General features: G+C 35.8%; 2 protein-coding genes across 11 annotated transcripts in view; one reads left to right on the top strand and one right to left on the bottom strand.

Moving 5' to 3' along the window:
• The window catches only part of HDAC4 (histone deacetylase 4), a 206,130-nt gene extending 199,765 nt beyond the window's left edge, over positions 1-6,365 (top strand). For all 7 annotated transcript variants that reach the window (XM_081739803.1, XM_081739800.1, XM_081739805.1 and 4 more), the window contains one exon: positions 2,210-6,365. In XM_081739803.1, the coding sequence (XP_081595929.1) occupies positions 2,210-2,270 (61 nt within the window). In that variant the 3' untranslated portion in view covers positions 2,271-6,365. The remainder of the gene's footprint in view (positions 1-2,209) is intronic.
• Positions 1-14,416, bottom strand: part of LOC145671072 (dual specificity protein phosphatase 19-like) — a 59,579-nt gene that overhangs the window by 25,779 nt on the left and 19,384 nt on the right. The window contains exon 3 of one of the 4 annotated variants that reach the window (XM_081739807.1): positions 3,016-3,200. The exons of the other annotated variants lie outside the window; for them this stretch is intronic. The gene's annotated coding sequence lies outside the window, so the exon portion shown is untranslated. Of the gene's footprint in view, positions 1-3,015; positions 3,201-14,416 lie in introns of those variants that run through there. 4 annotated transcript variants of the gene reach the window in all.

Raw genomic sequence — 14,416 nt, 5'->3', positions numbered from 1 at the left:
TAGGCCAAGCAAACACGGGTGTCTGGGGACGGAGTTTCCAGGTAGGCAAAAGCTACTCTATCCTATATAACGCAACCTTGTGAACATATTAACTTTCGTAACTTGGATTGGATTTGAATTACACTTTGTTGATACATTAAATGTCTTAATACCGCGGTCCAGTTCGGCGATGTGTGCTGGATGTAAAGGGGAGCTAACCCCCTTACCATATAGACGTGGCAAAGATCATGGAGCTAGAAAGATGGAACAAAGGCCAATCACAAGCTTTTGCATAACCGAACACAAACAAAAGCGAGCCTAATTGCTGCAACATGCATAGTTTTTGAGATCTAGCATGAGACATCCAAACATTTAAATTTTGCCGAGCAACGACGCTTCACGCAGGTGCTTTCTTCGCGTTTTTAGCATGTCCTCACTTTTCTCTCCATGTAATGTCAGTCATGATTTTTTTGCAATAGTTTATTCGGTGGAGTTACTTACGGAATTACTTTGTGGCATAAGCAGCAATTTTTATTACTTTTCCCTCCTGAGATAATAGGCCCCAAAAATGGCATCAAAATAACAAACTTCAACTTTCGGACCCCCATAAATCTACGATGTCAGTAGTATCATAGCTGTGGATATTTCTACAGAATCTTTACATGCAATAGTATTCAGCACAAAACTTATGAACCCCCAACTTTATGCCATTCCAAAATACAGCCCATTTAAAAGTGTAATTTTCTCTAGTTTTTCTGGTAATTTTATGTATTGGTTTGCAACCCTGCATATTTATTTAGACGCAAAAGTTTATATTCTCCGTGTACCTCAGCCCCTCCTCTAAACATTCGTTTTTGTTTGGTGTTCGTCTGATTCGTACATTCTGAGCAACTGTAGTTTTCGTAAACGAATGGAAATGCAAAAATTGGCACTCCACCGAAAACAAAGATGGCCGCCATTCAGGAACACTCCGTACATACGACAACGTGAATGATGTTATTGACCTTCTCATACAAAAGGTTCGTCACAATCAAATTTTTTTAATTTTCGGAGATGGTCGAGCAACCACCTCTGGACCACTTCATATGGATCCGCTGCAGTTACATCAATTCTTGTAATATAAACTTGAATATTCTTGAGTTCCAACGCGCAAAAACATTTCTTAGCTTTACGTATGAAGAAAGTAAAACAAATAGTCCATTTTTAAAAAAATGTATTTGAAATAATTTTAACATCAGACTCATCGAATGTAGTGTGCATCCGAAAAGATGTAGTGCATCTATTTATTTATTTATTTATTATTTTTGTAGTGTATAGAACAAGAATAACGTCTTTATATATTCTGATATATACATGTAACACATAATTAATTGTTAAGGAAACCAAATATTTCAGTTGGAACATTAAAGTGTTAATTACTTAAGATATTAATAGTTTTTGCTTGAGATTTTACTTTCGAAAATAGAGAAGACAAAGAAGACTCCCAATTAAACGTGGGAATGAACGTGTTAATCAACGAACTTAAAAAGTTAGTTACTGAATTTTCTGTCTGTGTGTCTGTCTGCCTGTTATTTGCGATTTTTTTTCAATTTTGAGCCCTTCGTTCGATAGAGCATCAAAAACTATTTGAGAAAGTGATGGAATTTTTCGCGTCACCCTTACTGTTCCCGAGATATTGGCCAAAAACTGGCCGATTTCCGGAGATTTAGGGAGCCATATCTCGAGAACTGTAAGTGATAAGAGAGATGTTGGTGTTGATCAATACCTAAGAGGATGTTGAACATTTTGGTACCAAATAGTAACCGGTGGCCACTGTCCATCATCTCCTATAAATTACCGTTCCCCAGATATTGGCCAAAAAAGTTCAAATTTCAAGAGATTTATGAAGCCATATCTCGGGAACCACAAGTCATAGGTAGATGATATTTTGCGAATTCTTATGAGAAACAGCAGGTGCGGATAAAAAGGACATGTAGAAACAATCACAGTTATCCTTCCCGCTCCATCTCTCCATTCTTTTCAAGTTCGTTCTGACAATGCTCTTGGAGCCTTCTCAACTTTTTTATGTTATATCCCTGTTGTCCATATGACTTTTCGCAGCCCTTTTCTTTCGTAGTATCATTCATTATGTCTTTCGCACTTCCAATGCAAACCTATACAAGTTTTTTCCTGTTGTGTTAAGTTATGGGATGGCAAGTGTAGAATCTACCAGGTCTACCTTCTATTGCAGGTCATCGGAGCATTCCTGTGAGCCTGTTGAAGAACCAATGGAGCAAGACGAGGCAAAGTGAGGGAAAACAGACTGTGATGATTAAAATTGTTTTGCTTTTTCTTAATGTGTACCTGGGCCGAAGAAGGAAGATGGACTTGGGCTAAGAATTTGCAAAGTTTTTTTTTTTTTTTTTTTTTCCTTGTTGATGTTGGTAGGGCAGTGGTGCTCTGGAGGTGGTGTTAATAAATATGGTTACTGTTTCTGTCTATGTGTTGATTTGCTTGTCAATTTGTGAAAAATAAATAAAAGAAGAGGTATTTCAGGCTAAACGTAACAACTGTGTGTTGGAACAGCAACGAAATACTGCTTTTGGACCAAGTGGAATTGTGCCTCAGGTTATAAATGTTGATAAAGAAAAAAGACATACTTGTGTTAGTACAGAGACTACATAATAAGAAAGATTTGTGTTTATTATATATAAATATACATATATATAAAAAAATATTATACAGTATAACACAGCTTTTCCAATAATTAACTGTCCTATAAGGCTGTACATATATATATATGTAAAATGATTATAAAAAGTGCTGGACACTTGATTTTTGTAACATATTATATAAATATATATATAAAAATATAAATATATATGTATCAGTGCTTGAAGAGATATTTTTTTGTACAGAACTCTACAGGCTTTTTCTTCGGTTCGTATTTCTAGATTATATCTTTTTTTCAGTACAACAATATTTATAAAAGTAGTCAATCAAATTGGCTTTGTACCTTTTCCTAGCATTCTTTCTTGAAAGAAGGCTATAATATGATTTTTAGTTTTTTTTTTTTTTTTTTTTTATGCATAATACTTCAAGTGATACAAATGTATATGTATAATGATATATATATTGATTGTTTACTCCTGGTGAGAACATTTGTCTTGTTTAATTTTTTGTGATAATTGTCTAACGAGTTTCGTGGTTGCTCATTGTTCACAGGCTGAAAGCCCAGCTGCCTATAAAAGAAAATTTATTGATAATGTTTGTAGTGTACATTATTGCCCAATTATGAACATTTAAAAAAAAAAAAAAAAGAAAAAATTTACTGGTTATATGTGTGTATGGACCTTGTGATATGTGCACAGAGATAAGCATTTATTTTTATGGCAAGCATTTTAACAGCTACGGTAGTTTACCAGAATCTGATTATGTATATATTATATATACATACATATAATATATATATCTACAGACATAAATACGCATATATATGTATGCGTATGTACATATATATATGTATATGTATAATCATAGGTCTGACGAGGTTTTAGCGAGATATTGGTATTGAGTTATTTGATTAAATATATATATATTGTCGATGTTGAAGCCTTAATTTTCAGAAGTGCTGAGAGACTTTTTGAAAGACAAGAATATTAAAAATAAATAAATAAATAAAATAAAGATATGCATCGAGAAAATGAGGTTGTGAATGATAGAGTTATTAAAGTAAGATTAAGAAACAGAGAATGTAAGAGAGAGATTTACACATTTGTTGTTGCTGTTTTGTAGATTGTTGACTTATAGACATTCCTTCCTGTAAACGAAGTTGAACCCGATTATCTGAAAACAGTTACATAAATACACTACATACACATATATACATACACAGATACACACGAATGTACATACATACAAAACATACAAACGTGAACAAACAAGTTATACAATGAACGAAGCCTGATAGTGCAATTTACCCCAGTGTATTGGGAAGATAAATGATTGTGGTCCTTCCAGTTATACGGGACTTTTTTTTTGTAAAGATTTCTGGCTTCCTCATGTTCCCTTTGCCCCCTCCCTTATCCAAAGTCCCTCACTTTTTTTTTAACATTCTTATACTAGTTTGTCATATATAAGTATTAACAGTGAGATGTGCTTATGTGATGGCTGAGTTTATATTTTAATTCTTCAAAGCAAGTTGTATATTTTCTGTTGCATCTACAGCTGGACTGTGCATGTCCAACTGTAAAAAGAAAAAAAGGAAATGTTTAATGGCGGAAACTGTATATTTTGGCAGCAGTAGCTGTTTGTAATGCTATGTACAAAATGATGTACGTATATGTTACATATATATTCTTGGATCTGGTTAAGTATAAATATTGGTTTTAATAATTTAAAAATGTGTAAATAACATTCGTATCAAAAACAAAGAAGGAAAGTTGAATGTATATTGTAAAAGCACATGTCACCACTTGAGTGTGTACATATAAATATTATTATTACTATTATTACTACTAATAATAATGATAGGTAACAACAGTAATTTGTTTAATAACAGTTATGCCTAATTTATTCTGGTTATAATGCAAAATGTTCTGCTTCACTTCTGCGTTTGAAGTATTCGAACTGTCAGTAACAGGTAGGAGTAGTAAGATCATAAAAATTTATCACCTTTGGTATATTTCCCTTTCGTGTAAATATAATAATCTAGTATATTTCTGCATAAAACTACACATACATCACTTTACGTGTAGAAAATTTTAAAATGACAAGTCTTAACGTGTAAAATATATATGACGTATTAAATGCCGCACTGCCTTGTATGGTGTTTTTGAAGTAGCTTGAACGAGATTATGAGTGGTATCCAAATTCTGAGCATACCCTTGTGCGGTGCGCTTGGCTCTGGGTGCGATTGTCGGAGGGAGCTTAGCTTCCTTGTACAACGGAGCGTAACTACGGAATATACAACTATAAAAAAAATAAAAAAATCAAAGTATCAGCTGAAGTAGTTACATTGATTATTTTCGAACACGAGCAAAATGAGCGAACACTTTCAATTTTACTGATCATAATAATAATAATTAAAAAATGATCATAGTATAAAGTATACTTTAAAATTATTAAAATTGTTGTAGTATATTGTACAGTTAGGATAAGAATGTATTCATAAAATATATATATTAACATTTGTCTTTGTCTTGCTGGAACTTTGGGATTGAATCCTATTTTTCTTCAAGATTAAGATTTTCGTCTTTCAGTATAGAAGTGAAGGGAATTTTAATTCCGGGCTAAATTTTCTTAACAGGCGCAAAGTAAGATCTGTGAGTACCGCAAAACATTTTGTTTTTTTGTAATTGATTTTGTAAATCACACAAAATATGAGCACAAATTGTAGTAAATATTATTTCGATTATTGAAACAAGTTTTAACCAGATTAAATAAGGCTTAACTGCTTCATGTTTACATTTTTTTTTATTATTATTATTAAAAAGAATAGTTTTTATTTTAACTGGAGGTCACACTTCTGATCAATTCATTTAATTAATGTCATTATTTTAAGGAGGATTCTGTATTGAAACGTTCTCTCTAGTCACAATTTTTCGTTACTTGCCATTCATTGTTACACGAATTGCTGGTGCAATTACAGAGATCAGCCTTGGTATTAGCTAGCATACTTAAAAATATATATATATAAATAAATAAAAGAAAGCAACTCTTTCGTACGAATGTCTGAATGTCTTTGTGCATGTGAATAGGCATGGGTGTATGTATGTATGTATATATTGTTAACTCTATGGCGTATATAATTGATTGTTATACAGTTACATATATAACATACAGTGAGTGGTGATATACAAAATGACTTGGTATAAAAGGTTTATTTTGTTGTTGGTTTGGAGCATTTTGAATGTCCCGAGTTTTATTGGTTTAGTTTAGTTTAGAAATCTATGAAAAAGTTCAAAGCTGAAGTTTGAAGACTTCGTTATGTATGGTACGACAGAGAAAAGGAACGTTGCTGCACTGGAAAGACTGTTAAATAAATATTTTATTTTGCTTGAAAATCTCGTAACAGTAGCATAGTAATTACATCAACAAATTCAGCTTTCCTTTTGCAGGTATTTTAAAAATTAATTCTATACTTTTAAAACAGGTTACAGTTTTAAGTAGTTGATTTTCTAAATAGAAAAATCAAACTAACTTGTAAGGTTTGATTGACTTCAGCGTTTTCCAAAACGTTGTGGATGTTATTAATGAATCGGCAGTTCTTTTTATCATTAAAAACAATACGATGTGTTTTAACGTATGCTCTGCGTGGTCAGTTCCTTGTTGGGCATATAATTTTGCATATCTACAATGTGCAGTACTTGTAAATGAAGAAAATATAGTTCTTGGAAGATAATAGATGACCCTTGTGTTATTTGTTCCAAATACAATTTTGAATGTGCTAGTAAGTTAAAAATTCTGCTAAGGTTTCTCAGGAAACATGTTTGCCCATTTCAACGAAATAAGTATCCCAAAATAGATGCATCATGCTATTGTGCCAAAGTGGTTAAAAGAGAAAAGTGCAAAGTATTTTTTAAGTACCGTTCTGCAATAAAAACTAAACGAAACCAGTCAACATCAATCAGAAAAACATTTATTTTCGGAATTTGCACACTCTCTAATTATCTGTGTAATATCCTTGTCGGTTTAAAACCTATATCGTAATGAAGAACGAGTTTTGAATCCCTTCCTCATAAAACTCTGCTCCCTGTAATGATAGCTAGTTGCTAAGGGTCTTTTCATTTCATCAGTGTCTAATAGCATTCCGTCGATTGGCGAAAGAGATGGTAGTCACTAAGCACACGGTCAGGACTGTATGACATGAATTCCTCCCGGGTGCGCTTTGTCATGGACGTTTTCCTGACCTTCCATTTTATATATATAAAAGTGACCAATTTTCGCCCTTTACTATCACTTATTGCATTGTCACCGTGCACCTCGCACATCTGTGAATATTAGCAGCTATCGTATTTCATGCTGTTAGGAACCGGATGATGATCATATTTCACAAGTCGGCGGGTCGCTTGATTTTCTTAACCCGGTACTGCATCTTGTTCCACACATGCAACAAACCGGTTTTTGTTTAATCTTGTCTAGGGAGGCAAGCGCTTTTCTTCCGGATTGCATAGTGACATATATGGCTCATTCCTACTAGACTGTGGCATGTGATGTCAACTAGTGTTCAATAGTGAAGTTTTCTCCGTGCAAAGGTTTCATTGTTTCGCTGGGAGCGCTGTGTTTATTTGTGTACATGTTTAGCATTTTTATCTTGTTAACTGTTAATTGCTACTAAAACTAAAATTATTAGCTTCAATAGTGATCGCTGTTGAATTAGTTCTGAATCATTGTGTATATAATATTCATCACACAAACTGCTTATGTGACGTAATTGGTTTGTCCTATTTTTGTCACACTATGCAATTAGCATTTATTTGAAAAACAAACAAAATACATGGACCTACGTACATTTTATGGACGTGAAACGATAACTAAGACGTATGGAATTCCAAGCAATAGTGAAGATTCGGACTTGTCATGCTCAGACGATGATCCTGAATGTAAGTAGGTCTATCATTGTATATACTGGAAGGAAACGCAACCTGTAGCAGGACCTAGTGGGATGGGTGGTTCAGGACAATCCCGGTCTGAAGCCAGAAGACGCATTCTGTGGAAACACAAAAATCTTTAGAACTAACCCAATGAAATAGATTTTTCCGGCGCTATATAACTGTCTGTATCTACTAGTGAACTGAAAAGTCCTCTTGATTTCTATTCTTTCTATTTTACACCTGAACTCATCCAACTAATCGTTGACCAAACCCGCCTTACTCCATACAGAAAAGACCTGCCAATTGATTTATCTGCATCTGATTAAATGTTTTTGGGTTCTTTTATTTGGATGTCCATTATCAAATTGCCGCGAACACGTTTGTATTGAACAGTCGATACAATATTTCACAAGTTGCATTCCTAATGCCCTTGAACTGCTGGGAGGAAATTTAAAAAAAAAAAATGCATTTCAACGATAATTCCACAAGTACCTCACGATCAACAAGGTTATGACAAGAAGCATAAGATAAAACCATTATTACAGCACATCAAAGAACAATGTCTGAAAGTTCCAGTGGAGGAGAGTTCATCTGTTGATGAACAAATCTGTGCGTACAAAGGAAGAATTCGCTAAAACAATACAACCCTAAAAAAGATAACCCGTTGGGGTTATAAACTGTACGTCCTTTCTAATGTTAATGGTCTTCCTTACAACTTCGAACTTTAAAAAGAATGTATCCTTTTCTGATGGTGAGGATTGTGATTCATCTGGAGATGTGATGGTCATACTTACTATACCTTCTCCGACAATAATCAATAATAAGATATATTTTGACAACTATTTTAACAGTACTGAACTACAAACATATCTTGCCGAAAACGCATTTATAGTGTAGATACAGTTCGAAAACATAGTGTTCCTGGATGCAATCTAATGAGTGAGAAGGATCTCAAGAGAAAGACAGGGGTTCGTATGATGAAGCAATTGCAGTTATAGATGGAAAAGAAATACGTGTACAAGCCAGTAAATTTGACTTCTACATTTGTGGGGAGTCAACCTGTAGGAAAGTGTAGAGATTGACTGTCCCAGCATAGTTCTCGTTTATAATAATCACATGGAAAGGGTCGATTTACTGGATTCACTATTGTCGTTGTACAAAATAAGAGTTCGTTCCAGGAAATTGTATTTTCGACTTTTCACGCACATGCTAGATTTCGCCGTAGTTTCCGACTGGCTTCTGTATCACCGGGTGATGATTCAGCAAGGCAAACCTTTAAGTGAAATGCTGAACTTACTTCAGAACAGAAGTTGCAGGGTGTCTTGTGCTTTATAGGAACACGGGAGGGTCCCACAAGTTGTCGCTAAAATCTGATTGCCACATAGCATATCTGATAGAGCATCATGAGTAGTGTCCGGATTTGTATGTAATTACATATTTTTTCTCCTTCATATGTAGGTTCGTCAAATCCTTAAATGTTTGATTCACACCTGTAGGGTGCTTCAACTCAAGTTTCATATTACATATTTTTACATATTTTGACCAATATTACATATTTCAATGGTTTCTACATTTTTTTAAATACATAAAACTGCCTTAAAATTTTGCGTTTACTGAAATTTTAATTTAAAATAAACTCTCCAACTGTGCAAGGCTTGCATCTAGATTCAATTTTGTCATGTCTATCTTTTCGTTTCTTTACCGAAAGAGAAATATCTCTTCTCTCTTTTGTTTATCAGACCATGTTTCGCAGAATTTTCGCCGATAACAAAAGAAATATACGAAGAAACAAGTAAAAATCCTCCCTCCGGGGTACATTAGCAGCGCCCTTTATTCTCAACTCTGGAGGAAGACAGATCACGTGCTGACAGGCGACTGGCCAGGAAAAAAGATGAAAGCAAATCCTGCAATTCAAGTTAAAACTGTATGCTAGTATGCTTCCAGGAATTTACTGCAAGAATTCGTTCCAAGAAGCTGGCGACAATGCCAATATCATAGCAGGTAACCTAAGCTTTCAAAGGACTTCGCTTGTTCAACTGAATGACAGGAGGACAGTACTCTAGTATTGCAGTTGCAAAACGCACGTGTTCTGTATTGACCGTCGAAGTTAGAAATGGCTCCGGTTGCCTCAACCTTATCCACGAAATTGCGGTCGTGGGTAACTATCGATGATGAGTTTACTACGGACGGTAAAGTAGTGTTGTGCCAAGTGTGTGATAAAAAAAATGGGATATTCAATGAAATCTCAAAACATGTACAAAGTGCACTCCATGCAAGAAATAAAAAATTGCGAACTGCAAAAAAAAAAAAAAAAAAAAAAAGCAAGTACTCTTGACACAAATGCGTCAAGATACTTCAATGAGTGAGTTTTTCAAAGACTTGTGCCAAGCAATGATAGCAGCAAATATTCCTTAGAACAAAGTTCAAGTGCCAAAATACCGTGCTTTTCTGGAGAAGTACTGCGGGCGTCGAATTCCTGCCGAATCCACTCTTCGAAAGTGTTATATTGAAGTTTGTTATAGGGAAGCTATAGATACCATTAGGGCAGAAATAGGTAGTTCATATATATATTTGGATTTCTGTGGACGAAACAACAGACGTTTTGGGACGTTATGTAGCAAATTTAGTGATTGGGAAGTTAAGTGAAGATGCTCCATCTAAATTTTATCTTATTGCGAGTAAACTGCTGGAACGCACGAATCATTCCACGATTGCTCGCTCTGTAAACGATGGTCTTAAAGTGTTGTGGCCGGGAGGAGTTCAGGAAGAAAAAGTCCGTCTTCTTTATACAGACAATGCAGCGTACACGTTACAAGCGGCTAGAGCACTTACAGTTTTTTACCCTCACTTAATTCATTTCACCTGTATGGCCCATGCTCTTCAGCGTGTTGCTGAAGAGGTGAGAGAGAACTTTTGCGAAGTAAATCAACTAGTTTCTTCCAAGAAAAATTGTTTGTTAAGGCGCCACAACGTGTTCAAGTTTACAGAGATCAACTGCCAGATATGCCACTTCCTCCGGAGCCAGTGCTAATGCGATGGGGCACTTGGATACAGGCAGTACGTTTCTACAATGAACATTCTCAAAAAAGCCTGTTGTTCATTCATTTTCATCGGAGTCTGCTATGTCAGTTGGCATTGCTCAGAAACTGTTTAATGACTCAAAAGTAGCGTGCGATATCGCATACATAGACAGCAATTTTGGTTGGCTACCTACAAGCATTAAAAAGCTAGAGACTATTGGGCGGCTTCTTCCGGAATCCATGGAAATCATAGAGGATGCATAGAGGCTGCTGCAAGGTGTGTGTGGAGATGTAGGAGAAAAAGTTCGAAAGAAACTAAATGCAGTGCTGGAAAGAAACCCAGGTTACGATAGCCTATTGGCAGTGTGTGAGATTCTCAGTGGTGAAACAAGAACCCCCTCTGAAGATATTTCCCCCAACTACATCCCCGTGTTGAAATACGCTCCTGTTACCTCATGTGATGTAGAGAGATCATTCTCTGCATACAAGAATATTTTATCCGATCGTCGACAAAATTTTACTTCTGATCATTTGGAAATGTATCTTGTAACCCATTGTGCAACAACACACAGTTGAACTGCAGGCACATCTTTTGTAAGTAGTACTTTATTTCAAATTTAAAATGTTCATTAGTGGAAATATTCTTCAATCTTAGTTCAGCTGATATTGTTTTAAAAATATAGGACTGCTTTTCCCTGCATGAAATAAATATATATAAAACAATACATTTCGTCTTAAGTTGCTTTTAGTATTTAAATTTGTATATTGCGTATAATTCATTTCAAGATTGGGCCATGGTGACGGATGCGCATTTAGTGTAAAAAGTTCTAGATTTGAAACGGGACCACACTACACCACATGAGATTTCTGACGTACAAATGCCGTATGCTTTGTTTTTCACGGGGCTTTCCTGTTTCTCTCTAGCCGATTCACCTCTTCCTTCATTCGCGTCTGATTTTTATTATCCTGCAAGTCACGTCAGTGACGTATTGCTGTCTCAGCTGTTCAAGCATTTCACTTCATTGGGGGATTTGCATTAAGCAGGATAAAGTGTAGTAGATTTTCCTTTTTATTTTCATAATGCGTTTAAATATTACATACTCATACGCGTGTTAATATTACGTTTTCATAAATATGTAATATTACATATTTCTTACATTTTTAAGCGATTTTTGTTACATATTTATGTACATATTTAGGGGGCTGATATTACATAAAAATCCGGACTCTAATCATAAGAAATGAACATCAGCAAAATTTAAGGTACTATGGACCAGAAGGATAGAAGCTAGGGGGCTTCAAAATTTGAATATCCAAAAAATTATATCATGGAATTATGTATGTTTAAAGTAGATATCTTGAAAACCGTTAAAGCAATCAAAACAAAAGTTGCACAATATAATGAGAACAAAGTGTCCTATCGAAAATCATAAACAGTGTTGCCATAGAAGCAGTGTTGCTAACTCAGCAAAAATATTTTGTTTGAAATAGCACCATATACAAATGTGCACAGATTTAAAATGCACTATTATCACTAAACATAACAGTGAAGTGTTGTGGTACAGTGTTGCATACTATTGGAGCTACATGTGCTGAAAATGTACAATAGAGAAGTCTGATATGTGGCAACAAAGGATAATAATGGAATGCACTAGAAACAAGTGAGGATTTTGCATTATACTTCGGTAGCTCCGATGAATAAGCAGACAACTCGCGATAACAAAATTATACACGCGAGAAAAGAAACACGTGTTTTCTATTTCTGTAAACTGGTTCTCGATTATCTTATCAGTATTTGGAAGAGTAGTTTCTTGGTTTCTGTCTTTCATGTTAAGTGACATATTCTTTTACTTCCTCTCCTACATACCATATGATTATGTTTGTACACTGTAATGGTACCATATTCACATTGGAAATATAATTATTTTATTACTACCTCATTTCGTTTTTTGTCGGCCGGGATAGCCGTGTGGTCTTAGAAGCCTAGACAACCGACGTATTAGGAATCGCGGGTTCCAATCCAGCCTCGGACATGTTTTTGTTGTACTTTTCACCTTAAATTTCATTGTAATCTTTCTCTTTCATAAGGATTCGGATCACACTTTACACTCCTATACCTAGGTATAGATTCGAATCTGACACAGGACGTAAAAATGACATCACTCAATTTCATTTTTCAAATGCATCAATATTTTGAGACACTGCTGACATTTTGCTATGTTATACTATCTATGTTATGCATTTAAAGTAAATTCATAGAATGAGATCCAGATTCCTTTATTACCATCTGTTGGCACATATCAAACTTCTCCATTGTATATTTTCAGCACATGTAGCTCCAATAGCGTGCAACACTGTACCATTACACTTCACTGTTATGTTTAGTGATAATAGTGCATTTTAAATCTATGCACATTTGTATATGGTGCTATTTCAAACAAAATGTTTTATGCTGAGTTGGCAACACTGCTCCACCTATGGCAACACTATTAATGGTTTTCGATAGGGCATTTTGTTTTCATTATATTGTGCAATTTTTGTTTTGATTGCTAACGTACATAATTCCATGATATCATTTTTTGGGTATTCAAATTTTGAAGCCCCCTAGCTCCTATCCTTCTGGTCCATAGCACCTTAAATTTTGCTAATGTATTTGGTCTAGGAATTAATTCGTGCGGGTGGACAAGAGATGGCGCAACGAACGGAGCGTCCCACAGTTCCGTGTATCCACACATGTGTTGCAAACCCCTGTCATCGCGTATCGTTCGTAGTATAGGGCAGTGGATTAAAGCGTCAACAACACCAGTTTGTAATTAAGTGAACATGGCGCAATTTGTGCCTGATAAAGTGTTTTTGCGGGGTGTCCTGCTGCATTACTTTAACATGCAGAAAAGTGCGACTGAAAGTCATCGTATTTTGGTGGAAGTGTATGGTGACCATGCTCTAGCTGAGCGAACGTGTCAGAAGTGGTTTGCACGGTTTAGAAGTGGTGATTTCGGCTTGGCAGACCAAGAGCGAGCTGGACAGCCAAAAAAATTTCAAGACGAAGAATTGACAGCATTGCTCGAGCAGGATTCGTGTCAAACGCAGGAACAACTTGCAGCAGCATTAGGCGTTGATCAAACAACAGTCTCCAAACGCTTGAAAGTCATGGGAATGATTCAAAACATGTCACATTGGGTTCCACATGAAAGACAGAGACGTTGAAAGACGAAAAACCATTTGCGAATTGCTGCTTCAACGACAGAGCAGAAAGGGGTTTCTGCATCGAATTATTACGGGTAATGAGAAGTGGATCCATTACGAGAACCCTAAACGAAAAAAGGCCTGGGTGAAACCAGGTGAACCAGGTCCATCACAACCAAAACGAGATATTCACTGTGCAAAGGTTATGCTGTGCATATGGTGGGATATGAAAGGTGTGGTGTACTATGAGCTGCTGCAACCGGGTGAAACTATGAATGGAGAACGTTATCGACGACAATTAATGCGTTTGAAGCAAGCTCTGGCCAGAACACGACCAGAATGGGAGAACAGACATGATAAACTTATTGTTCAACATGATAACGCTCGCCCACATGTCGCAAAACCGGTCAAAACCTATTTAGAAAATGTCGGATGGGAAGTTTTACCCCACCCGCCGTATTCACCAGACGTTGCTCCATCGGACTACTACTTGTTCGATTGCATGAACAACGATTTGATTGGACAGCGGTTTACTTCTTCAGAAGATATCGAAACATGGGTCTCTGACTGGATCGCTTCCAAGGATGAGGACTTCTTTCGCCACGGAATCCGTACATTGCCTGACAGATGGGCGAAAGTGGTGGCTAGCGATGGACA

Source organism: Thermobia domestica, chromosome 15 (genome assembly GCF_964235325.1).
Source record: "Thermobia domestica chromosome 15, izTheDome1.hap1.1, whole genome shotgun sequence".
NCBI lineage: Eukaryota > Metazoa > Arthropoda > Insecta > Zygentoma > Lepismatidae > Thermobia > Thermobia domestica.
Note: the sequence above shows the minus strand (reverse complement) of the source record. Positions and strands in the feature narration are given on the sequence as shown.